This window comes from Hordeum vulgare, chromosome 2H (genome assembly GCF_904849725.1).
Source record: "Hordeum vulgare subsp. vulgare chromosome 2H, MorexV3_pseudomolecules_assembly, whole genome shotgun sequence".
Lineage (NCBI taxonomy): Eukaryota > Viridiplantae > Streptophyta > Magnoliopsida > Poales > Poaceae > Hordeum > Hordeum vulgare.
In genome coordinates, this window is record NC_058519.1 from 38912254 (window position 1) to 38939309 (window position 27056).

General features: G+C 42.6%; 1 protein-coding gene across 1 annotated transcript; it reads left to right on the plus strand.

Annotated features, from left to right (window-relative positions):
- Positions 1-3332: 3332 nt before the first annotated feature.
- On the plus strand, positions 3333-26927 carry LOC123424704 (E3 ubiquitin-protein ligase SHPRH-like). The gene is given in 19 exon segments (XM_045108372.1): positions 3333-4361; positions 4650-4856; positions 5312-5373; positions 5477-5960; positions 7023-7223; positions 8245-8457; positions 8459-8492; positions 9030-9273; positions 9736-9896; positions 9993-10102; positions 10104-10581; positions 11351-11467; positions 23472-23672; positions 23674-23718; positions 23911-24076; positions 24387-24574; positions 25551-25702; positions 25984-26245; positions 26328-26927. Coding segments are annotated over 19 exon segments (4359 nt in total). The 5' UTR covers positions 3333-3588; the 3' UTR covers positions 26589-26927.
- The last annotated feature ends 129 nt before the right edge of the window (positions 26928-27056 follow it).

A 27056-nucleotide genomic window follows, 5' to 3' on the forward strand; every position in this document is an offset into this window, starting at 1 on the left:
TGCAACCTCGTCGTGTTAGGCTGCGTGTGCGACAAGTTACGTGAAAATGAAACATATAAGTATTTGAAGTAAATCTGTAAAATTTGCCTTGCGGCTCGTGATTAATTCTAATTTGAGAGGTCCAGAGGTTCACTCTATGGAAAAATTAAGATTGCAACACAATATTTGCTGCATATACCCTCATGTAAAAATGAAATGATTAATGCAAAGCATGTCTTACTGTCGACCAAAACAAACAAACACAAAATTCTGCTAACAAATATGCAGGTTTGGCGTGAATACAACTTATTTTATTTCAGGCCAAATAAAACTATAGACGATCATGTATGCTTCACAGAAATAAATCAGGCCAAATTAAACAACAACACGATCATTTAATAAGCAAATTACTAAAACTCACTTCTAGGATTTATAGTTAGATTTGTAGGAAAACATCATATGAATCTTGTCTTATCTATTTAAACATACTTTCAGGCTTAATGAATTGGTAATGGCAGCTAGGATCCACTGATGCATGGTTCCCCGGATGCCCACACTTCAGTTATACTTATACATGATGATGAACCATGTTAGATTCAGTCACGATCAATTGGTTCTTGTTTTCCATTTAGCTGCCTATCCTAGCTAGGAGATATTGAGATGGCAGCTAGCTGCATTGTAGAGGTTCGGCAGTGTGACAGAGTTAGAACTCAAAGCAAATATTGAACACAGCAGATCCTTATGTTCAGACTTTGCACTGATTAAGCAGATTAAGGGAAACAATCAACTCATGCTAAGTGTTGTATGCTTTCTCAAGATCAAATCAAAGATGTAAGAGGCGCAATCTGATATATCTCATTGTGTAATGAAGTCTGTAAAATACAATTACTTGAGATGTGCCCTGAATAAGAAAAAGATTATGCCAAATATGTACCATTTTGTAGAAGACAATCAGTTCTGCGTCGGGGCTGTTTTGCTGGCTCGGCGGAGAACCGTCTCCACTCATCGCGACACATCATCCGCCTCATCAGGTCCTTGGCGGTCGGAGACACGCCGGAGAACAGCCTCGGAGGGAACCGAACGCTGCCCACTTTCCTGACCTTTTTTTCAGAGACTTGGTAAATGTTACTGTAATGAAGTGATGACATATTTAGCAGTAGGATTTTGACAGTCCAGCGTACTACAAATTCTTGACACAAAACTAATAAACGTTTTCATGAATACAGCCCAATAGTTAACTCCATATTTTATATCTCGTATATCAGTCAATTAGTAATAACCTCAAGGATGAGTGTACGCTGGCATTGCAAATGATACATGCAAAACAAAAGAGGGAACAAAATACAATGTCGAAATATGTATTAAATGGAAAAGGAGAACAAGAGAATCACCAAAGCCACATTACCTGATTGGAATATGAATTCAGTCCGCCAAACTCATGCTTATTGCATCTTTAGCCTCTGTTGGTATTCCAATAGGATGCTAAAATATAAGGAACAAAAAGTGTTTCTACCTCTCCCAATGACAATAGAATACGCAGGCCACGAGATATTTGACTACTCCTTATTGTTTGTATTGAACACTATTTATGATACATTAAATAAATTGGAAATAATTGTCTAATGATGTTCACAGATAAAATGCAACTTATATATTGACTGACAATGAACTTTTTGGTAATCAAATTTACAGACAAAATGGAAGGCGGGGACGGTTGTGAGTGCGGATGTAGCGGACCAGATCATCGCTGTTGTTTTTGTGGTAATCAATTGTGTCACTCAGCTGCTTGATAGCTTATCTTTTCTCCTGCACTCTAGCTGCTAGCTCGTCGTCTTTTTCTTCAATTATCTTCTCAAGTTGAACAATCTTCTTAGCTGACTCAGTAGCACTCTTAATCATTTCTGACATTTCCTTTTCTTTCTTTCTCAATCCAATAGCCAGATCTTCGTTTTCCTTGAGCAGTTCTTTCTGCTCAGCAAGATAATTGTGTAACATGTTCTGAAGGACATTAAACTCTCCACCACAAGCAGATAAGCGGTGAATGAGGCACGTAATGCTTTGGCTGGAGTGTGATTCAAGCTCATCCAATTGATTGTCCAATTTAGAGACCACTGACGCGGCGCTGTCTTTAATTTGCACAGAAGTTTCTTCCAGCAAGCTAATCCTTCCAGAGAACAGCTGTATTTGTTCTTCAAGATGCATGATCTCTGTTTTTGATGTTTCCACTGCCATCACATAGCTGTCTTCTTTGCATTTGCTCTCCGCTTCGGCAACTTCAAGCTTCTGCTTGGCTAGCTTGAGCTGAAATTCAAGTTCTTGGACATGCTTTTCCAGCTCTGCGTTATCCTTATACAAAACTTTTCCTCTTCCAAGTGGTGATGCTTGTCCAAAATTTCTGCATTTTTCTCCTTTAGTTGGTTTAACGCTCAATATGATTTTTCTTGACTACCTCAAGCTGAGATGCCTCCGTGGACACATCATCATATGCATGATGGAGTCTCTGAAAGTTGCTACCAATATCTTTGACGCTCTGCTGGAGATCAACAAGTTTTGGGGCCTGATCTGAAACTTTCTGTCTAACTCTATCTTCAAATTCATTCATGGATGACAAATTTTCCATGCATATTTTAACCATATCTTTCAGACCCCCCTCCACCTTGGCCTTCTGAGATGACAATACATCGATTATCTTCTCCAAATCTTTCGCATTACTATTCATTTCATTAACTTGACATGCCGCCTCATCCTGAACTCTCGCAAGAATGGGACAATTGGAACAGTTGTTGGAATTGTATGCACCAGAACAAACAAAATCGATTCGAGCACAGAGAAGTTGTGAGCCAGGGATGAGGAATTTAACAGACACAACAGATTTCAAAACGAACTCTCCTCGGCCACGTCGAGCCGGGCCCAAGGACCCCATCCTCGGCATCACCGAGGCCTTCCTCGCCGACCCCATGGCCGGGAGAGACCCACCTCGACACGTCCGGTCGGAGGTGGAGGAGGTGGCTGGTGGCGACGTGGTGGCCGGCGGGGCTGTGGCCGGGTGCTAGGAGGAGCTGGTCGGTGGAGAGGAGGGGTAGGGGGCGGAGGAGGCCGGGGGAGGCGCGGGGGAGGCTGGCGCGGGGCGGCCCTGGCGGCGGTGGGGTGGGGCGGATCCGATCCGGGGGCGAGGGGCTGCCCTGCGGCGGTGGGGCGGATCCGATCCGGGGGCGAAGGGCTTTCTTGCAAATCTGAAACGTTTTTCCACTTAATCAGGGACTGTGGGTTGAATGCTCGAAAACGGAGGGACTTTTTTACAAAAAGCCACGACGGATGGCAGAAGCGCTAGGCGAGATTTAACTCCCTCCCCAACCCATCTCCGTCCGTGCAAAACCCCTCTCGCGTCCCGCTTCCCTCGGGCGAAAAAATACCGCGCAAAGTCTCCAAATCCAACCTCATCGGCGCCGGCCTCCGCTCCGCCGAAACCCCCGCCAACCCCACCCCTTCCTCCTCCGCGAGGGATTCGGGGGATTTCGCGGCCGCCCAGCCACATTCCGCTCCGGCGCGCCAAAACCCTCGCCCCAAATGCTCCAGCGGCCCGCCGCCTGAGGACGCCGCCGACGCCGCATGGGGAGGACCAAGTCGCGGCCGTCGCGGGCGAGGGGGCTCGGCACCTGCGCCGCCGCCGCGCCGAGCCCTAGCGCCGGCTCCTCCAAATCGAAGCGCGCGGCCAAGGGCGAGGCGAGGAGGGACGTGCTCGTGGAGGCGGGCGGCGCCGCCGACGGCGACCGCCGCGACCTCGCCGAGCTGGTCCTCTGCGACGTGAGGCTCGGCGGCGACGGGGAATCCGAGTGGGCCGGCCCAGGGGCGTCGGAGGAGAACGGGGAGAGGCACCCGCTGCGCCTGCGGGTGCGCGACGCGCCGGTGGGCGGGTTCAGGCTGGGCCGCTGGCCCGTGGTGCCGTCCGACTGCGTGCTGCTGGAGTACCACCCGGAGGAGCTTGGAGGCGGCGTGTTTGTCTCGGGCTGCTTCGATGGCCCCGACGAAGGCGTATCCGGCCTTGCCCATTTGGTCAGCATGGGGTTCTTCGCGCTGCGGGTTTGGGAGTATTGCTCTGGCGATGGTTCGGTGCCCACCATGGTGCTTCGGGTCAGAGTGGAGGTGATGGGCCGGGCTTTCGGCGCGTGTGAGTCGCTGCTGGAGGACGCGAGGCAGCCATGGAGGAAGAGTTTGATGAATGTGATGGCTTGGGTTCGCCCTGAGGTCACGATGTCGTCTGTCATGTACTGGATGGATGGTCTTGTTCCACAGATTGGCGGCGGTGATGAGTGTGACTTCACCCCGAAGAGCGACTCACAGTTTGATCTTGCTGCTTTCTATGAAGCCATTAAGCCTTCGATGTACGCGCCTTACATCTCGTTATCTCATGTGTTGGTTATTAGGGAACAGTTGAGGCGACTGTTCTGAACTTTTATCTCTGAACTTCCAGAAGTATGTGAAAGTATGCACACCAAAAAATAAAACTATTTTCTGCTGTCAGTATGGCATACATATGCTGGCTTGGTGGAAATGTTTGGTTATCTGCGGTCTCGAGTCATACAAAACAAAGTTAGATGTATTATGATAGCACCACTCTCTTTATCACTGTTATTGTTATATGATGCTTTTTTCTTACTACTTGTTGATAGGGATGCAGAACAGCTGGAAGATGAACTTCCTGATTTACTTCCTCATCTCAGACCGTACCAACTTCGTGCAGCAAATTGGATGGTTCAGCGTGAAAAGGGAAATACAACTATTCCATCACTCAATGAGGACTATGTTCATTATGCACCTTATTGTGTTCCAATAGATTTTATTAGCAATGATTCAAGGATGTTTTACAATCCCTTCAAGTAAGTCCAATGCACATCACTTGTACTTTCCCCCGACGTTGCCCTTCTTTCCTTCAATGCAGGTTCATATGTTTAAAGTCTAAACTAGGCTTTACATCAATTATCCTTGAACTTTTATCACTATGTAAGGAAAATCAGTGGTATTTTGGTTTTATGCGTGGTGATGTTGGGTAGCGTTGCCCAAAGGAAAGAAGTGTGCTTGTGGTCAAGTATGTTGAGATTTTGTTGTGTGTCAATGTTTGGCTTGATTTAGGATAGCTGTAGGCTATTAGGATATGTCATCGAAAACTTCTTAGACTCCTATGCATATTATTATTTGTTGTGCATATTTGTTGTCTTATTACTCGTTGTTCTTTTTCCAAAAATATATTATTCCCATTGCTCTGGATTTGGAATGCAATCATTCCTTCAACATCCTTGAATGGTTCAGTGTCATATAATCTGTCACTTTGCAGTGGAAGTGTTTCATTGCAACCAGAGCCTTCTCCACCTTATGTCTCTGGGGGCATTTTGGCTGGTATGTTGATTCTAAGTGTTCGGAAATAATTGCAGTGCACTAATGTTATGGGCACTAAGTATAGTCATCACTAATTTTCCTTTTTTTGGCTAAATAATTGCAGATGAAATGGGCTTGGGTAAAACGGTCGAGCTTTTGGCTTGCATTTTTGCCCATCGTAGCACATTTTACACAGATTGTTCTGTCTCTAGAACCAGAAAAGAAATAGATCTGGTAAGTAGGCAAAAAAGAGATAGAGTTGAATGCGTTTGTGGGGCTGCAAGTAGAAGTTCTGCATACAAGGGGATATGGGTCCAATGTGACACTTGTGATGCTTGGCAACACGCTGATTGTGTTGGTTACTCACCCAAGAAATACTTAACCTTTGACGATGATGATGTGTTGTCAAAGAATCAAGAAGGCACCATGAAGTCTAAAAGTAGAAGGCAGAAGAGAGCCAAATTTTCTATTGCAGAGACGGAAGAAAACTACATTTGTGCAGTGTGCTTGGAACTAGCTGAAGCAGCCCAAACTACTATTTTCAGTCATGCTACATTGATAGTATGCCCGTCACCAATATTGGCACAGTGGCACTCCGAGATTACCCGGTATGGTTTCTCCTGTCCAAACAATAGGTGTGCAGTATTGTATCTAGTTCTTGAAGGAATATCAGACCTGCATTTTCCAAAGTTCATAGTGTTTTTTTTTAAAGATAAAAAGGACACTAGGAAAGGCTCCTACTGACATATATTAAAAAAAACGGGCAGCCCGGTGCATGTAGCTCCCGCTTGCGCAGGGTCCGGGGAAGGGTCCAACCACTTTGGGTCTATTGTACGCAGCCTTTCCCTACATTTCTGTAAGAGGCTGTTTCCAGGACTTGAACCCGTGACCTCGTGGTCACAAGGCAGCAACTTTACCACTGCGCCAAGGCTCCCCTTCTACTGACATATATTAACACCAAGAATTGTTACAGACTAGTTACATGGTGTATTGGTCATCACAACCCCTCCCCCCCTCCCCCCCCCCCCCCTCAGGCAGGGAAGTAGTTGCAAGAACCACAAGCACAAGGAAATAAAAGTAAGTTTTTTTAGTGATACAAGTCTAGGAGATGGAATTAGTAAGAGAGGAGATGAACTGCACCAGGCTGGTCTTGACCGTATCGTAGTGACTTTTTGAACCCACACAACTTACCGGAAAACTTAAAGCATGTGCATGACCATTTGACCATTCTATATATTATTCCTTCCTAATTTCGGATGCATATCTCTTCGATTGGAACGTAGAATGTTGATTTTGTTCTGTTTTAACCGTGCCACTCCCATAACTTCCACTTCACTGCTTGTAATCGGATCATTGTAGAAATTCAACTTTGAGTTGAAATTCTTTTCACGTGTCTGTAGGAATTGAGATAGCTCATGAAAAAAAATGTTTTTTCATAATAAAATAAATACGTTACATATTTTGGAAGAAGTTCTCAACTGTTAAGAACAGTTTGTTCATGTGCAACAGATTTTGCTAGACCATTCCAGTGTAGTATAACCAATGCGTATAATTGAAGCTTCAAGTGCCTTATCCAGTCTTGATTATTTCAATGCTTATCGGTACCTCCTTTGGTCAGTGATTATCTGCATATGCTGATAGTGCTGACTGTTAAGTTCCTTTTCTCTTAGACACACAAGGCCAGGATCTCTGGACGTTCGCATTTATGAAGGTGCAAGGAACTTGGACTCAGCTTCTAACCAAAGAAATGATCTGACTGAAATAAGCACTGCTGATGTTGTTTTGACAACTTATGATGTCCTCAAAGAAGATCTATCACATGATTTTGATCGGCATGGTGGTCATCGCCGTTACTTGAGATCTCAGAAGAGGTAATGTTTAATTTTCGCGCCGAAGCTTGGCCATACTTAAGATCAACATATTCTGTTATTTTGAAAGTTGACCTATACGACATTCTGAATCCTTGGTTAATATTCGTCCTTAACTGAAAGAGGTGTTGTCCCCTACTCCCCTTTGCTCTAGACATTCTGTAGCGATCACCATTTATTCAGATTTCAGAAGAGGTAATGTTTATTTTCACACCAAAGCTTGGCCATACTTGATCAACTTATTCTGTTATTTTGAAAGCTGACTTATATGACAATTTGCACCTCAGTTAATGTGTCTTTAACTGAGAAGGGGTTTTGTCCTCTTTATTCTAGACATTCTGGAGTGCCTGCCACCTTAAGTATCACATTTCCAGTTTAATTTCCATTTCACTTGCATATAACCCTTGTTGACCCAAGACATAGCACCTCTGCTTAAACCCTTCTACATGAAGTGAGGACAAAATTGTAAGCAAGATGCTGCGAATACGTGGCCTGCCATGTTGGGCAGGGCGGTTAGCCTCTTTGAGACGCAGGGTGTTACACGTTCGTCATAACACTTCAGGTCGTATGGTTACTTGGAAGCAGGGGCAGCACCAGAAGATCTCTGTTCTCTGTTCGTCTGGTGGTGGTGGCAGGGTTGGATGCTCGCACTTTTATCTTTTGTTTTTTATACGAGTGCTCTTTATATTGTGTTTTGTTGTGTTGAGTTATCATTTTCGGGTTTCAAAATTGTGAATTTATAATACTTATCTGTTGGTCTTGCATGACCTGAATATGGAATCTTGCTACACCTGAAAATGTCAGCATTAAAATATAAATTAACTTGACGTTTTATTCTGTTTATAATTATGGTATACTGATAAGAGCTGAAATAGAAGAGACCTAGTTTTTTTACTTTGAGTATTCCATTGAATACTTGCAGTCTTGTATGCATTGCATGGTTTAACTCATTAGGCCCGCCAATCATTCAATATATGGAAATAACTATGGCTTAACTTCTACTGAACTCTTATTACACACTTAGGTACCCTGTCATTCCAACTGTCCTAACAAGGGTCCACTGGTGGCGGCTTTGTTTGGATGAGGCTCAGATGGTAGAGTCCATCAAAACTTCTGTTACTCAGATGGCGATGAGGCTAAATGCGCAACACCGTTGGTGTATTACAGGAACTCCAATACAACGCAGGCTTGATGATCTTTTTGGCCTTCTACGCTTTCTCAGAACAAGTCCATTTGACATGGTGGGTGCACGTTATAAGAGACCCATATGAGGTACATTGACTGCCAGTGGTATCTGCAAGCATTTCATACATCTTTCACAATACCACAGTTGCTCTAACTATTGACAAAAGAATAAACATAATACTGTACTATTTATCATTCTTAGAAATATTAATCACTGATAAGAACTTGCACACATGTCATTGATGTGCCTATAAACCTAGGATGGTATGAATTTTACTGTTAGGTAATTATTACTCATCTGTAGGTTCATATAATTCAAAAACATGCATGTATGATGAACATCTTTGAAGAACTGTAAAACCTGATTAAAGAATGCCAATCTTAGTGCAAATTTGTTGCTTGGCATAGCATTATACTCCGTCTTCCCCAAATTACTTGTCGCAGAAATGGATGTATCCAGAACTAAAAATACGTCTAGACACATCCATTTCCGCGACAAGTAATTCGGGACGGAGGGAGTATGAATGAAGCTATGATGGAATCTTTTTTCAACATTGGTTCCTCAAGATGTTTGATCAATTAATCCTTTTCACCTTTTCCTCATTGAATTGAATTGAACTGCAGAGGGGAGATATGATAGCTATGAATTATACACACAAGTTCTTCAAGGAAATCATGTGGCGCTCTTCTAAAATTCATGTTTCGCGGGAATTACAGCTGCCTCCACAAGAAGAGCGTTTCTCATGGCTCATCTTTTCCCCAATTGAAGAGTATTTCTATCAGAAGCAGCATGCAACTTGCATGGACCATGCACATGAAATTATTAAACGTTTAAGAAATGATGCGAACAGAAGGGAAGTAACATCAGGTATTTTGTCCACTATATCAATTATTTTCTGCTTCTGGTTGCTAGATTCATACTGCAGGGACAGGATTTAAAAAGTTCCATTTCTTCTCTGTTTTTTCTTTTCTTTTATTGTTGAAATAATTATAGTCTGAAGGACATTTCTTATAAGACAGCAATATACAAGGCAATGATTCAAGATCTGCATCTTTTCTTGTTTTATTTTTCTCTTAAATGTCATGTCTATGAGATGGTTTCTGTCAGAAATTTCCTTTTTTAGTTACTTTTTCCATGTGTACACTCAAACAAAGCAATTACGTGTACTATACACCCTGAAGGGCTGTGTTAAAGGTGTTATTCAGTTGCTGTTCATGACCACAAATTCACAACACTGTTAAACATGTTATTCAGTTGTTGTACAGTTACCGGCACCTCTCTGTTAAAAAAGACAAACTGAAACTGCTTTAACCTTTTGTTGTTTTGTAGATTCAAATGCTTTATCAAATGTGTACCTCTCCAACAGCGACACTGCCAAACTTCTAGCCCCACTGCTCAAGCTTCGGCAGGCCTGTTGCCATCCGCAAGTGGGGAGTTCTGGTCTCTGCTCTCTGCAACGTACTCCTCTGTCCATGGGTGAAATTTTGCAGGTGAACGACTATTTTTACCTCCCCAATTGGCAGCTAATTATTTTTGTGTAATTGTGTGATTTTGTGCATAAATTTTCATGATCCTTTTCTATCCAGGTTCTTATTGGTAAAGCAAAAGTTGAAGGGAAGGAAGAACTTAGAAAAGTTGTTGTTTCCCTGAATGGTCTTGCTGGAATTGCTATCATTGAACAAAAGAACCAAGAAGCTATCTTTGTACAAAGAAGCACTAGATTTAGCTCGCCAAAATTTTGATGATTTCCGTGTTGACCCGTTGTTGAATCTTCATATCAACCACAATCTTGCGGAGCTGCTCAGAACTAGTTCCGAATATTTGCATGAATGCACACCAAAAATACAATCTCTTGGTGTCAACTGCACACGTAAAAGAAAGGAAACTAGCCATGCGGATTCAGATCGATGTGGTGTAAAGCGAAATAAGATATCCGAGAACATCGCCTCAGTTTTGGCAGCTGGTAGTCCTGAAACCTCTGAGTGCAAAAATGTTGCTGGACAAGCATCCATGGAGTTGGATGCAGAGAATCGTACTGGATGCCACTCGTCATCTGAGTGTTTTGCTGATGGTTGCTTGAGAAAGAAATGCAACACACTCAAAGAAAAATATTTATCAGTTTTTACTACAAAGCTATTAATAGCACAGAAAGATTTCAGTGCATCATTTGAAGAGGTTGATCTCTTCACTTTATTGTTATTTTCTGGGTTGCAACTTGCCACAAATGATTTTGATCCACGTCTTATCTTCCTTGGAATGTTCTATGTTTTGTTGTAACATTCTTCTGTGTCTTTTATCTCGCTTAGTGCTCTATAAGCATGATGTTCGCTCTACTCTAGTTCGTACAGTTTTCTAGACTAAATTCATCACTGTTTTCTAATGACCGCCTGCCTCTAGGTCACAACTCTTGGCAGGATGGATATTGGGGTGGGGTGGCTGATGGAGGATGGGTATTGGGGAGGAGCGGTGGCAGGGAAAAATTGCTTGGCGAATTGACTGGCTGATTATTATCGTAGTAAAAATATTGTGTCTTACCAAGTACTACTTATGAAATATTGTCCCATCCTAAACACGATTGATGCGGTGGCTTGTTGGTTTGACTGAGCTGTGCCAAAACCGAAGAGGACCTGTGTGTCCTAGATGGAAGGATGGATGATGGGGATTGGGATAGAGGTGGGAGAGTGAATTTGTCACCACCAACTCCAATTTATAAGGTAGTAGAGATAAGGGCCTAAAGAAGTCATTGGGAGTCAGATACGATTTGGTTTAACTTCTTTTTAACTAGAATTTTTCTTCTTCTATCAGCTATCTTCAGTTAAACCTGGCATTTAGAGGAATCAAAAGTGTTCAATTATTTATCTATTTTATTATTATGTTTTTATAGAACATTTATTATGCTGCTTAGAACACATCATTTAGTTTTATATGCTGCCTCTCTTTACAGGTCTACAGGCACCCTTCTCAAACCGAGACTGCTCTAAGGGCTATCCTAAGCCACTCAAGGAGAGAGTTGGGAAAGCAATATGTTGAAATTGCTAAGAAGCATTTACTTCTTTTTGAGGTACGTCATAGTTTGTAGAGTGACGCCTTCTCTTCTGGCATGATGGTCATTTCAATGACCATCAGTAAATGCTAGCACTTTGGATTATTCCACTGTAGCATAAGGAATAACAAATACAAGAAACCCATGAATATTATACAGGCATTACCTTTTCCTTTTAAAAGTGACTAGTTAAGTGCCCGTGCGTTGCCACGGGACAACATAACAATGTTTCTTTCGTTGAACCAACAAGACAAACTTTGCTATTCCTTCGCCCTCTTTATTCCCAGACCACTCCTTGCTCTAGCTTTGCTATACTTGTCACTATGAAGTGATAAGCTAGCTCTACTTCAATCCATACATTTTCACTATGACGTGATAAGCTAGCTCTTGCTATACTTGTCATTTGTTGATTTATGGATTGGTAATGTTCATATGTAGGTGTGCGTTTTTGAACTACTTGGATTTCGGACTACCAGGCTATTCAAATAAATGCTTCTTGTGATTTTCTTAAGCTCAACTCATTGGCATTGTCTGGTCAAAGAAAATGCATCAAAACATATTGGTTTTGGAAAATGAAAACAAAAGATGCTCGAACTCTTACCGAAATCCGATGATGATACATAGAAACTGAAGATAGTTCCAACAATACATGCTTGTCTAACAAATGGAATTTGAACCACAAAGACATGTGAAAAAATAATCTAAATGAATATTGGATGCCATATCATTTATTTACAAAATCATAGAGTGAAGTTTCAGGACCAAGATTGAACCAATTGGCCTTTCTATAAAAAATGTTCACAAACTCCGATGTATTTCTCCCACTTTGCTCCATTCTTGGAGACCATCATTTACGTTTCTCTCCATGTAAGTCCCACCCGAAACACAAATAGGTAAAGTTTGATGATGGTCTCCATCTTCTTCTTTTTCAAGAAAAAATGGTCCTCATCTTCCTTCACTACTTCTTTGTCCGATCTTTACATGTGCATCTGGCTCGCAATACCTTCTTTCTTATGTATGCATTTCTTCCAACTGCAAAGAATTGTTAGAGAGCTCTCATTGTTTGCTACAAGAAATGATACCCGTGAAGGGAAAACATTAATATAGGTAATCAAGGAGGACTTGTGATATATCCGTGCAACCCACACTAAGTAATCTCTATTACTAAAGGGCAATAAATTTGCCTCATGCTTCACGTCAATCCATGCCTCAGAGGGGGTGAAGGGTTTAGGAAGAAGTTTAAAATGTAAACAAGTATATCGACCATGTTGGCCCTGCAGTCAAGCTTTCAAAATTATCCATGACAATCGGCCGCCGACAGTTGAGGCTTCAACGCCCTTCCTTTTGAGCTACATATCTTCCTTGTTGGCCCTGCAAAACGACCCACATGCTGATCATGTCAAAGGGAAGATTGTCGCTAGTCCTCAACTCAAAATACGTCCAGTATCTATTCATCCTGTCGTGAGCTTAGACATTGTGCGTCTGGACTTCAGTCTGAAATTGCTGCATGTATGGAAGGAATTTCCATTGCTATCGAGTGGACTACCATGCCGATCGTCATCCAGACGGATTGTTTGGATGTTTTCAAACTCATTACGGGTACTGATGATGACATATCAGCTCATACAATGACATATCAGCTCATACAATGACATATCAGTTCACTAATATAGTTTAATGCTCGTGCGTTGCTACGGATGAACATAAGACATAGCGAAGCACGATTGTTTCAATTGCTATAATAAAAAATTAATTATTTTCTTTCGCTTCTTTCTTCATAGGCATGGTTGTATTTCTTTAACCACTCCCTCCTCACATTATATCTTTCTCTTTACCCTTCCTTTCCTGTCACATTTTTTCTCACAATCGTGTTTGAACCCTCATATATATGTACGTATTATGTTTTTATCGATTCAAAATATTATTTTAATCTCTTTTTTTGCGACCAATTAGTTGAAATAAAACTTAAGCAGTGCCTCTCACGACAAATTGAAAGGAAATGTGAACTGTGGTGAGTACGGAAACGAAAGAACAAAATCTTATTTTCTGAAATATAGACCCTCTGAAACAACATATAATACTCCCAATCACAAAGGAAAAAACAGAAGAGGTATGGTTACTACAAAACACATCTGACCTTCAGGTTACTTTTCATAAAATCCTATTGTTATATCTGTCAAATGACTCGGGAGGAGCATCCTGCGTTCAAGCACTTCTCTGCGAAGAGACGACTTGACTTCAAGGTTGAACTCTTGGTACCCAGGAGGAACCCTTTAACATCCTTCAGAACAAAAAAAGCTTAACAAATCAAGCACAATGTGCGTTGTGCCTTCATCATGGACAAATACAAACTGAAAATTTAGAGCCAAGATGAATGCAATAGATAGTCTAAGCTCTTACAACCCAAAAAGCATATGATTTGGATAAACTCCAAGTTTCAGCATTACCTTGAGCCTTAGACATGTTTTCCGATTTTGTATAGTTGAAGATCAAAGCTCCAAGCATGATTGAAAATCTTGAGCAATGTGATGAGTTAGGATTGACATGCGCATTAAGTAGGACAACCAACATGGTTGGTTAACATAAGACCATGATGAATACTACCATCACACCGAATATGTAAATGCTTGAGCCCAATTTAGGTTATCAACTTATAGTAGCAAAAAAGAACATAGTGAAATTTGTCTGAAAGGTTCTTATGTTATGCACGAGTTCGACGTCTTCCTCTCCCATGCTCTTCCGGTTCCTTTTCTCCTACCCACGTGTCTCCTTGCCAATCTGTCAAAAAAAGTAGCAGCTTAGTGACGTGTCAAGAGCGGACATCAACCTTGAGGATGTACTCGTGAAGCTCAATATTGACTGATGCCCACCTTGATTGATGACGCAAGCTGTGAGAACATGTGACACACCCCGGCTCATCAAATGTCTTTTCACCGCGGAAGAAGTTTCTCACACATCAAGACTTCAAAGACAAGAATGAATGTCATCAAAAATAAAAGAAGAGGGTACGCATATAAAAGTGTAAAAAGGCATAAGTGGGGAAAGAATTGTGCAATAGCTCTACTGCTTTGATGAGTGCTTATGGCAGCACACTACCAAAATAAAATAGTATATGTGCAATTTGATTGTCAGAGAAGTTTATGTGCTCATAATGTACCCTTCAAAAGAAATGGAAATTGAGAGCTTACATTATTAAAAAAATAAACTATCACCCACCATATAGATACATAGGCCTGATAGCGCAGAGAGCACAATCAAATCCCCCAAAAAATAAAATTATTGTCGCCATAGGCAACATACAAAATGTCTAGAAAGAACATAGCAATGGTCATTTTGACAGAAATCAAAATATGACACATTATTCAGAAAACAATTATAAGCTCAATGCGGAGGCGAAATGATACTAATTTATACATGCACTTTTGATATGCGCACAGAAGCCTCCATTTGAAAATAAAGTACCCATTTTTACAATCCAGTTTCATCTACCAGATGGCTGAAAGCATCTGTGTTTGACACTCTACTATTGATTTACAAATTTTTAATAATACCTTCGGGGCCCTGTGATAAAAAGGAGATGTTGAACGATTGGCATAGATTCAACCAGGCAAGAGCTTATCTAATTAGCATTTTGATTCTACAACAAAATGATCAAATTTTTAATACCGCCTCAATAAGTATTGCTTCGTCCCCAGAAAGAACCTCAGATTTGCAAATAGCATATCCCTATGCGGAACTCTCTAGTGAAGCTTTGTCTGCTGTCGTGCAAATTGTGTTGTCTCACCAGATTGCAGTCCTTCTGAATATGCAAATTCTTTCTCGGACTGTAGATTTACTTCAACCACATACTTTAGAGTTCCGTAGGAAAAAAACCCTCCAGAATACATAAGTTTGCATCATAGAAGTATAAAGCTATACGAAGCATCATTTAGTTTATACTCACTTCGAGCAAATTAACAGCCATTGTAATTCTTTCATGTTTCTCTAATGATATTACCATCCACGTAGTTCTGTTAGAATATACATAGTGGTCAGCAGTCCCACAATTAGTATTAAGGTTCTATATACCATCTAAGAAAATGCAAGTATGTTTTTTTTCCTGTTGGTACTTGGTAGCATGTTCAGTTGATTGTTCAAAATATATATCTGATGATGTTTGATTATATTTAGAAAATAATGCATCGTCCGAGATTGAGATTAATCATGCTGTTACATTGGCAAATACAGTGTGTACATTGGGAATTTTTTTCTAATAATAGCGACACTAAAAGATATTGTCGTGCAGCAATATCTAAAGGATGAAGATTACCTTAATGGATAAACGAATCCAATTGATCTCCTTGGCATCCCCATATGAGTTGACGTTGTTCATAACCTAGCTTTACCTGATGATACTCACCTCATGGGAGTCTACTTATCTTCCTAAGCCTTCTCGAGGACGGGATTCAGCGCCCAACGCCTTTTTGCCGATGTACAGGTTGCCTTATATGCTAATTGAGCACCATACGGATGAAAATCCTATAATAGCAAATACTTAATCCACATATGACGGATCCCTCGTGATAACTACCAATAATGGAATTGTCTAAACACAATTAAGTTAGAAGAGAAGACCAAACCTAAGGCTATAGCCTGTAGCGCGCGTCTGGAGACTCCTCGCACACTCCACTGTTGGTCAATGATTGGTCGGTGCGTGCCTGAGCGATGGGAAGAGAGGCCGACGGCAGAGCGCACCAGCACAGAGAAGCCCTTGTGGAGGATCGACTTCGCTGACGGGAAGATCCAATCTGCTCCATAATCTCGTATTGATCCATCTGTGACTCCATGGTGCCCAACATCATGCTACAGAAAAAATTAATCCCTAATACCCAAATCTTCCCATATCTTGTAGAGGACACAGTTCCGATCAGCTCCACGTCCTAGGCGACTTCTGGAAGAAAAGCATATAAACAAGCATAAATCAGCCAAACATCAGCGAAAGCCTTGCGTTCGAATTTGATCAAAACCTACCCCCTTCCATCCAATAGAAATATATATTTAATTTGCAGGGGAAATCATAAACACCTAATTAAAATCAGACGGGAAAGAGTAAACAGCCAGTCACATAGTACAATCATCTAGAATATTTTATTTTCAAATTCCCAGAGTTCAAGATTGGTTTTCCGATCTACATACTGATTGATCAGTACTTTATTTTTGCGATCATTAGTTGTTTTCTGCATATAAAAAAGTACATATTAAGGAATATTTTGTGAGTGATGCAACGCCTTTTGATAGTATGCAGAAATTTATGCCTATACTGTTCCATTTTCCTTACCTAAGATCGATGGCATAAAGGTACATCTGATTGATGCATTGATGCATGCATGTGACTGGTTAACACCTGAACTTGATTCTCTACAACCCAATAGAAAATTCTGATTTGTTGTCTTCTACTCCCTTCGTTTTAAAATAAGTGTCGTTGATGTAGTATAAAATTTGTATTAACTTAGTACAAATTTTGCAACACTTATTTTGGAACGGATGGAGTATTACTTTGTATTTACAACGTTTTCTTTGTACACTTGCTTTTACAGTATCTCATGGATTATATGAAGACAGACTGAGACATTGTTCGAGAGTAAAGGACTCTGCTAAGTTACACTAACACACAGTTACACTAACACACGATTCGTAGGTGATGCACATATGCAAATTAAGAAAAAAATTAAGAGGCTACAGAATTACCTTCAACCCATCATGAACGAGAAACAATCTTATTTATCTTAGTCAACATTTATCAACTCTTCAGAGACGTTGAGTCCCTCAAGAATATATTAACCTAAAGAAGCATAGAGCATAACTTCATTAACTAAAGAAGCATAACACAAAGTCAAAACAAAACTTTATCGTCTCAGATTTATCTACATTTGACTTCAATTAAGAAGACTCATCATGTAGCCTTCCCAGACGTGGAATCTTTTCAGCAAAGTGCTGTGAACATTCATCATGTAGCCTTGTTGAGAACATTCATGTTTACCAATATTTGTTGTCTTCTTGTTTTATGTACAATTATTCTGTCGATGAGGTAAGTCAAGCCTCCTCATTTGGACCCATTGCAGTTTAGCTGATATAACTAAGATATCAGGTAAGGAGCTTTATCCCCCCCCCCCAACTAACAATAGCACCTATTCGGAAAACTAACATACATTTCTCTAGAAGTAGAAATACTGATTTGTAGCATTACCAAGTCAAACATCTCAAGTGTTGTAAATATAAATAGATCAGTATATGTGCATATCTATAAACTTTGGCCAACAATATAATACAGAGCCTTGATGTTTTACTCCTGGGCTCTCCTATTCCAATAATCGAATCCTTGCGTAAAGTAATGCAAGATAAAGGGATTAATTGCACTAAGCCTTCTTAAATATCTATGCCCAATTATCTACTATTCTAGTCGAAAGGAGATGAACACACAAGTTTTTCATTTAAAAACTATAAGAACACGCGTGATGTTCTCACCAGCAATTTTCTCACGTGTTATGATATTTTCTGTAGGAAGTCAACAATAAGCTTCTTGTTCTCCAGCTACTTATTTTTCACGGCCATCTTCTTGTCCTTTCTTTGTAGAGTCCCCTTCTCCCTTATCCTTTCCCCTTCTTATGATCCTCTAGTAGTATTCCTGCCATCAATTGCAACACTGATGAACTGTATGCTAATAAAAGAATATGTAAGGTACATAGGCGCTTGTATAGCAGAAAAAAGAAGCTTTATTTTTTGTAGATCCTGACAAGTACATTTATATGTTTCGGAGAAAGGCACTACACCAACATTATTATTTATCAGCATTTGCCTCATGCTTTGTTCTTAAAACTCCAGGGATAACAAAGAAAGCACATTAGCATACAAAGTCCCTTGTATCCTAAACTGAGCACAACCGGGTAATTTGTTTTTTGAATTTTGCACGGGCGGGAAGATTTCCCCACCTGAACGAGTAATTTATCATAGCAGGAAAACATCTCTAAGAGAGTTTAAGAAGGATAGTACAAAATTAAATAACTAATGAAAGATTGCCAAATAGGTTGATGGCAAGAGACACAGATGAATACATTCCTTAAAAAGAAATCGAGAAATCCAGGAAGAGGAGCTATATATACGCCCAAAGATAGCAATAGAGTAGATTGGTGAAGAATGACCTCACTACGACCCTGGTTCACCTATCTGGAGGCCATGACGCTGGACATGATCCGGATCATGTTTTATGCGAATTTTGGTTCATGGTGAACTCAAAGTATGTACGACAATGAATTACATGGTGAACTCGAAGAACTATATCAGTATACTGTGAGCACCACAATTCAAGCGAGGGATAAGTCAGATTTTCCATGGGCCACAAGAGTGTGACATAGAATTCAAGTACAGATTAATGTGGTGCCTAAAGAAAATGTTTCATCACAAGTGTATCTATCATGTCAATTTGAACAACTCCACCTCATAGTGCACATGGCATGCCAATTTAATATTACATACAACACCAGTTCAGAGCGTTTTTCATGTCAATTTAAAGTTACGTACAACTCCAGTTCTTAGTTGTTTCATTTAAATTTAAATACTGATCCTAAAAGAACTACAAACAAGATTCAGAATTGACTCCGTCTAGCTAATCTCTGGGTTAGTTCTTGAGGTTTTCGAGCTGCTATACGCCCTGCGAGGGCGTGGATTCCACAGGCTGAATCAAGCGCTGCTCACCTTGCTGCCGAAGCGCGCCGACGCCCACAGGCTGAATGACTATCGGCCGATCTGCTTGATACATATCGTGGCGAAACTCTTCGCGAAGGTGCTATCCTTGCGCTTAGCCCCGAAGCTGGACTCCCTGGTGAGCCGATATCAGAATGCATTCATTGCCGGGCGCACCCTCCACGACAACTTCGTCCTAGTCCGGCAATCTCTAAGGCTGCTGCACCAATTGGGAGCTCCGAGAATCTTGCTCAAGCTCGACCTCACCCGGGCTTTTGACTCCATATCTTGGCCCTTCCTCTTCGAGACCCTGCGCCAATATGGGTTCGGAGCAAGGTTCCGGGAGTGGCTGGCCATTCTGCTCTCCTCGGCCAGCACCCGGGTCCTTCTCAACGGAGTGCCTGGCCCACCGATATGGCACCGCCGCGGGCTGCGCCAAGGTGACTCGACGTCTCCGCAGCTATTCGTCCTGGCCGTCGACACCCTCAGTCGCCTCATGCAACGAGCGCTCCAGACCGGCATCCTTCGGAGCCTCCACCCCCGTCGAGAGGTGCCGGCCATCTCACTATACGCCGATGATGTGATGCTGTTCTGTCACGCCACGACCAGTGAGGTCAGGGCAGTGAAGGGCATCCTGGGAGTCTTTGGTGCCGCCTCAGGCTTACACGTAAACTACGGAAAGAGCTCCGCCACGGCACTGCATGGGGACGAGACGATCGCCACAGTGCTGGAGACCCTGGGTTGCCAGACGGCGGACCTGCCCATCTCATACCTGGGCACCCCCCTCTCCACACGCCGCCTCTCCGCTGCCCAGATGCAACCACTCGTCGACAGGGTGGCAGGCCGCCTCCCGTCGTGGAAGGCGTGGCTCATGAACAAAGCTGGGCGACTGGCGCTCGTCAAATCGGTGCTAAGCGCCATTCCCACGCACCAAATGCTCGCCCTCACCCCCCCGAAAAAAACACTGAAGCAGCTCGAGAAGATTCAGCGAGGCTTCCTTTGGGCAGGACGCCAGGCAGCTCATGGAGGGCACTGCCACGTGAACTGGCACCGGGTAAGCCGTCCGATCGAGTTTGGTGGCTTGGGAGTCCGTGACCTCGAGCGCACGGGGCTAGCCCTTCGGCTTAGATGGCTATGGCTCTCGCGGACGGACTCTGGTCGCGCTTGGCATGGCCTGGACATGCAGTTCACCCCCGAGGAGCACGGCCTCTTCCACGCCTCCACCACCATGCAGCTCGGAGATGGAACCACAACGCTCTTCTGGGAGGACCGATGCCTGCTCGGCCTCTCCATCCGCGAGCATGCGCCCGCGCTGTACATGTGCATCCCCAAGAGTCGCAGGAATTCCCGGACGGTGGCGGCAGGCGTTCACGGCAATGCTTGGGCGCGGGACATCCGCGGCACCCTTGGCCTCCAGGAGATTGGGCAGTACCTCCAACTCTGGATGCTGGTGTCCCGCGTCACCCTCTCCCACGAGCCAGACCAGCTGATCTGGAAATGGACAGCCAATGGCAGCTACTCAGCTAGATCTTGCTATCAGGCCACCTTCCACGGATCTATCACTAGTCGCCCCTGGAAGCTGATATGGAAGGGCTGGGCCCCGCCGAAGGTCAGATTCTTCCACTGGCTAGCCAGCCAGGACCGCTGTTGGACTGCGGAGCGCCTCGCCCGCCATGGCCTCACTCACCACCCTCGGTGCCTCTTATGTGATCAAGAGCCAGAATCCATGCATCACCTGCTGCTCGCATGCCCATTCGCGAGACAGACCTGGCACGGCATCATGTCCTGGCTGCGTCTCCCGTCGCCGGTGCCCGACCAGGACGCCACACTCCACGACTGGTGGCTGCGGGCTCGTGATGCTACGCCTCCACTGCTCCGCAAAGCGTTGGCCTCCGTAACGCTCCTGGTCCCTTGGATGATCTGGAAGCATAGAAATGCGTGTGTATTCGACCATGTAACCCCTTCCTTAGTCGAGCTAGACGCTGCGATAAAGGACGAGTCCAGAAATTGGGCTAAGTTTGGAGCCAAAGGGCTTCGAGTCACCCTGCCTTCCTCCTGGGACGTCCATTGATCCGCTTGTAACACTGATGTACTGGCCTCTTAGGAGGATGTTCCCCCCTCCCTTTTCAATGCAATGAAACGCAAAGGCTTTTTGCGTTTTCTCGAAAAAAAATCTCTGGGTTAGTGGTTAACATGGATGAATAAATACATCAGCAAATCCTAGTCTGTCATTGTCATGACAATGATAACAAGAAAAAACAGACATGCATAAACAAACAAAAAATACGGGAAGTTTCATCGCTCTATCTTCCATGTTCATTGAGAGTACAGAAGGATCGAATGATCAATGATGCTTCAAACGAAATAAATTAGTTAACTGCATTATGAGCAAGATGACATGGCAAACTGGAAACGGCGACCAAGATCAACAAGAACCTATATTAGTGAACTGATTGATCGCAACTGATAATTGATGGTGCAAAAGTACGCAAAAATAAAATAGCATATTCATAACTCTATGTTCTGATTGCTGTATGAGTAGGTTTATTTTCTTCCAGTCTTTGGTTTGAATTTATTAGTTCAGTTTGGCAAGATACGCCCAAAAAGATTTTTTGCTGAATTGTGCGATAAAAAAAGGGGGACATGAGGGGCAATATGAAATATTGATTCTATATTAGATGGATCAACTAATGAGTAGAACAACTGCTGCACCCTTATACTAATTAAAACATTGGAGTAACAAGTAAGAACAATCTCGTATATATAGAAGTGAAAGGGGCAAAAGACCTCACCCACCCATTTGATTCCATGGTTGAGGTGACGAGCAGCCGGCCGCTGTGCCTACTTGACTGACAGGATGACAACGAGTGGCGCTGTGTAGGGTTGTGCATGGTCGCTATTCTTTGGCTCACGTCTCACATGGGCAGCTAATAACATGAAGAAATAACATTGCCTAATATATTTCAAAACAAACAATCACACAAAATCATTACTGGAAGCAGAGAGGACACGTCTCATATATCCCCAACCTCCCATTGCTGGAGGCCCGAGTAGTGTTATTGAAGAAGGTCCTCATGGTGGCTGATTCCTCCTCTTCCGAGCTTGTTCTCAGTACTCAGCACCGCGACCGCCCGTGCTCTCGCTGCCAGATCGATCAATGTCCCATAGCTCGGCCGCGCTGTAGTTGATCAGCATAAGGAGAGGCGCGCTGCTCGCGGTTGTGGGAACGCATGTGATCCCCATCGAGGCCCGCCAAGCCTGGTCGACGGCGCTGGTGACCGTGGCTGCCAGATCCGGTGTCGCCATGGCTGGCCTCCTCCTTGGCTACCTGCCATGGCGTCTTGCTCCTTGACCGGACCAGATGCAAAAAAAGAAAATAAACACAAAAACGAATCAGACTTAAGGAAACTGAAGACATCCACAAGAAGAAAGAGGAGAAGGTAGGTCTTGGAGGATCCACCTCCTGTGGATTTGATCCGCGCCATCCATGGCCGAGGTCAGGTCGTCCTGTGGTCGCCATGGCGTCGGGCTAGATAGCTAGATCTGCTGGATAGTAGGAGAGAAGAGGTGGGTGGGGGTAGAAGGAGGAGCTCGCTGGCGGGGGTAGGGCGAGTTGGTCGGCGGCGAGTCTATGACCCGAGAGGAGGCCGTCGGGGGGGGGGGATCGGCGACGGGGTTGGGGGTTGGCAGAGCTCGGGTTGGTTGGAGTTGGGTTTGGTTTGGGGTGGGAGGTATGCGTCGTGGGACTTAGGACGTGGTTTTGTTTTTTCGTTGAGTGAACCGGTTTTCGCACGCTAACTGAAGAAAATCAGTGGGAGGGAGCGGGAGGACGTGGGTATCTACGAGGCTGCAAGGGAAGCACGTATTTAATCGCTTGGTCTCGTTAATCGTCTGGTTAATCGCTTGGTTTATGGAGGGATGGAAAAAATCGGTGGAAGTGCTAGCGAGGGGGTCTGTCGTGGTCAACCATCACGACGACGGCAGATCCCCCTTTAATAGTAGAGATATTTGGTCATGTCATGATTTTTTATCAGAGAAAGAACACTTGTTTTCAGCCAGTACTACCGAGCCTGTTACCATGTAAAACCTGCTACATCTTGTTTGATGATCAATTGCATTTGGTAATATCTGAGAAAACATCAAGGGGAGATAAAGTCCATTCCAATTAGCCATCATTTAGGAATCTTGCCATATGTCAAAGCTTAAAATCTTGCTTGCTTAGTTCTGTATATTTAGTTCAATTTTGAAAGGTTCAAAAAATATCCCGGGCTAGGATATTCTCTGATTATGATTGTTAATTTAGGCTATGCGCAAGGAGTTTTCTCTTGCAAGGAGTCTGTCAATTGCTCAGAACCAATTATTGCGTGCTCATTACGAGATCAAGATGTCTATCTCACGGCTGCAGCTCAAAGAGAATGATGATGAGCCCAGTGCTGTCACTATTGTAACTAGAGAAGAGCTTATTCCATACAACGTACAGTTCACAAGTGACAAGTTCTTGGCTCTTAACATCTTTAGCTCGTATAAGAGGACAACTCCGGTACTTGAAGGTAACATAATCACTACTACTGCCCTGCTGTCAACTTGATATTATGGTCTGCCATCATGTCTTCCCGAAAACAGAACTATTTTCAATCTGGATAACTCCTGAATTATTTTATTTTTAATCTACTTATATGTTTTGATACTCTGTTTCAGCGAGTTCTTTTGTAAATGCTGATTGCATTTCCCTTTACTTTTAGGGATTGATGCTGCCCAAGACAGGCAACATTGTTGCTACAATGACTTCCTTCCCTGCCACAGAGCAAATTGGTTCTGAGATTAGCAATGAACCATGCCCAGTTTGTCAGGAGAAAATTCTCGAGCAGAAAATGGTTTTCCAATGTGGCCACTCCATGTGCTGCAAGTGTGAGTACCCCAGTTATCTATTTTTTTACGAGTGATACTGTATGTAATCTTGCTTAAGTTTACCTTGGTTGAAGTATACATTAGCTGGTGCAGTTAATGCTTCTGCTCCTCTATTATTGGCTGTTTACAACGTGTTTGCCTTCATGCTGTACTATGGACTTCATTTTTGCAAATCCAACCGCAATGCCTTTTTTGTGAAAATTGCAACCCTGATGTAATGTCTTGGCAAATCATTGATTATTCATCTCATATGTCCATTTGATATATAATGAACTCTTTGCCTTCACTAAATCTATCTCGTTCTTTTCAGGCTGTTTGTGTCTGACAGATCGAGCTGCTGGGAAGCACAAAAAGTGGATTATGTGCCCTACATGCCGTCAACGTACATATCTTGAGAGTATTGCTTTTGTGGTTGGGAAACAGAGTGAAAATGCTGATAAACAAGCTGATGATTCGACAGAAGCCGCTATTTCTGTCCAAGGCTCATATGGAACAAAGGTTTCATTTAATGTGCGTACTTATGACCGTTCTACTGTTGCGTGTTTCAAGTTTATAATTTCTGCTTGTTTGCCCGTTTGTAATAACTTAATACGGAAGGCGACAGTTAATGCCTGGGTGCAACAAGAAGTACTCCTTCCGTCACAGTTTATAAGGCGTACACGTGTATCTAGGTCGTTAATTTGACTTATATAAAATATATTGTTTAACATATAAATTATATCATTAGAAAATAGAACATCTAAATTTTTTAATGATATATTTTTTGTAATATATGTCTCTCATTAAATTGGTCAAATTGACAACCTAAATACACGTGCAGGACTTATAAACTGAAACGGAGGGAGTAGCCTTTTGCACTAACCATTCTATCAGACTGAGTTGCTTATTACTTAATTCTAGGCCAAGTACATGATTTGGTTCTGCAATTAATTTATCTGCGATTTTGCGTAAAAAGTGATTTATCTGAAAAGTTGGACAAATCTATCCATAACCTCAGTTTCTAGATGTTGTTACCCAGATGCACTTCATATTTGTGTTCAGGGAATAGAGTTCGTGCTAAGCAATGCACATGCTGTTATATAAACTTTAGCAGAATCACATGTTGTTTCCTTCTGTCTGAATCTCATGAACTGTTGTATTTCCATTATGAGCAATGGAAAGGAGTTGAGCCTGGGTTTAAAGAAAAAACAAAACAGAATCGCAGGTTCATATGTCATGAACCTCATGGAGCTGTCCAACTGAGGCTTGTTTAATTAATAACTATGTGTTCAAGTTGGGTACGATTACTCTGCCAAATATTTTTGTTCTTTTTTACTTGGACTAAGATTGGAGCTGTGACAACAAGCGGAATCACAGGTTCATAGGCCATGTACCTCACCAAGCTGTCCAACTCAGGCTTGTCTAATTAGTACATACGTGTTCAAGCTAGATTTGATAACTAATGAAATCTTTTTGTTCTTTTACTTGGACTAAGATTGAAGCTGTGACAAGAAGAATTTTGAAGATCACTTCAACTGATGGGGCAGCCAAAATACTTGTTTTTTCAAGTTGGAATGATGTCCTTGATGTATTAGAGCATTCCCTTGCTGCTAACAATGTATGTTATGCTCGGATGAAAGGCGGAAGGTGAGATAAGTGTAACCCAGGCCATACATGCTTTAATTATTTGTCTCACTGCCGAGCTCAGTAATTTTATTATGATACTCCCTCTGTAAACTAATATAAGAGTGTTTAGCTCACTAAAGTAATGATTCAAACGCTCTTATATTAGTTTACGGAGGGAGTATTAGATATCTTGAAGTCATCTTTTCTTTTCGTTTCTCTTGTTCTGCTTCCAGTTGTGTTGCTAGTTGTTACTGATCTTATGGACAATGCCAGTTGCTTAATGCAAGTTCATTTTCCTTCAGGAAATCAGAATTGGCGCTCTGTCAATTTAAAGGCCTGACATCCAGTATAAATGGAAAGAAAGCGAAGAAGGCAGTTTCCAAAATGCGGCATGTTCAAGTATTGCTAATGCCTATTCAGCATGGTGCAAACGGTCTGAATCTACTGGAAGCACAGCATGTAATTCTACTGGAGCCATTACTAAACCCATCAGCGGAGGCACAAGCTATCAGTAGGATCCATAGAATTGGGCAAGACAAGAGCACATTCATTCACCGGTTTATAGTAAGCCACTGCATTCTATGCTCATTTATTTCATTGAAAGTGTTCTTGGAGAGAAAAAAACCAAAGAACTACTGGTGTCCAGGTGAAGAAAACAATAGAAGACAGCGTATATAAAATGAACAGGGGCAGAGCTGTCTACTCCACGATCAACCGCAGGTTGAAAAACTTCAAAGACGAGCTTGCTCTGACGTTGGAGGATGTGGAGTCACTATTTCCTGTGGTGACACCTGATCAACCTCCGGAGGAGGGCGATAAGGATCATGGTGATACCTTGAGGAGTTTACCCCCGTCTCTTGCTGCGGGGCTGGCTGCACAAATGAGGGCCATCAATGGAGCAACATGATTAACCACCATGATGTTATAAGAGGTAGTCTTGGTGTAACCGGAAATTCCAGTGCTCGTAAGAATCTCCAGATTACAGGAGACGACCCTAATTTTAGATGAATGTAGACTAGTGTGGTCATGAAGTTCTGGCATCACCGATTGAATGGCGTAGAGCACTGGAGCCGGTGTCTCCGTGAGGGTGTAGTTTAGGGGGACGGTGAACTTGTGATTCTTTTGTCATGTGTCGTGAACCATCTCACTTTCTATCTTTGTCATGGTGATTCTGCCGTACAAGTTGTGTCAGGTGCGAAATGTTCATGTACTCCATTTCTAAATATAAGACCTTTAAGACCTTTTAGAGATTATAGAGATTACACTGTGGACTACTTCCTCCGTTTCTAAATATAAGCCTTTTTAGAGGTTTCACTAATAGACTACATACAGATGTATATAGACATATTTTAGAGTGTATATTCACTCATTTTGC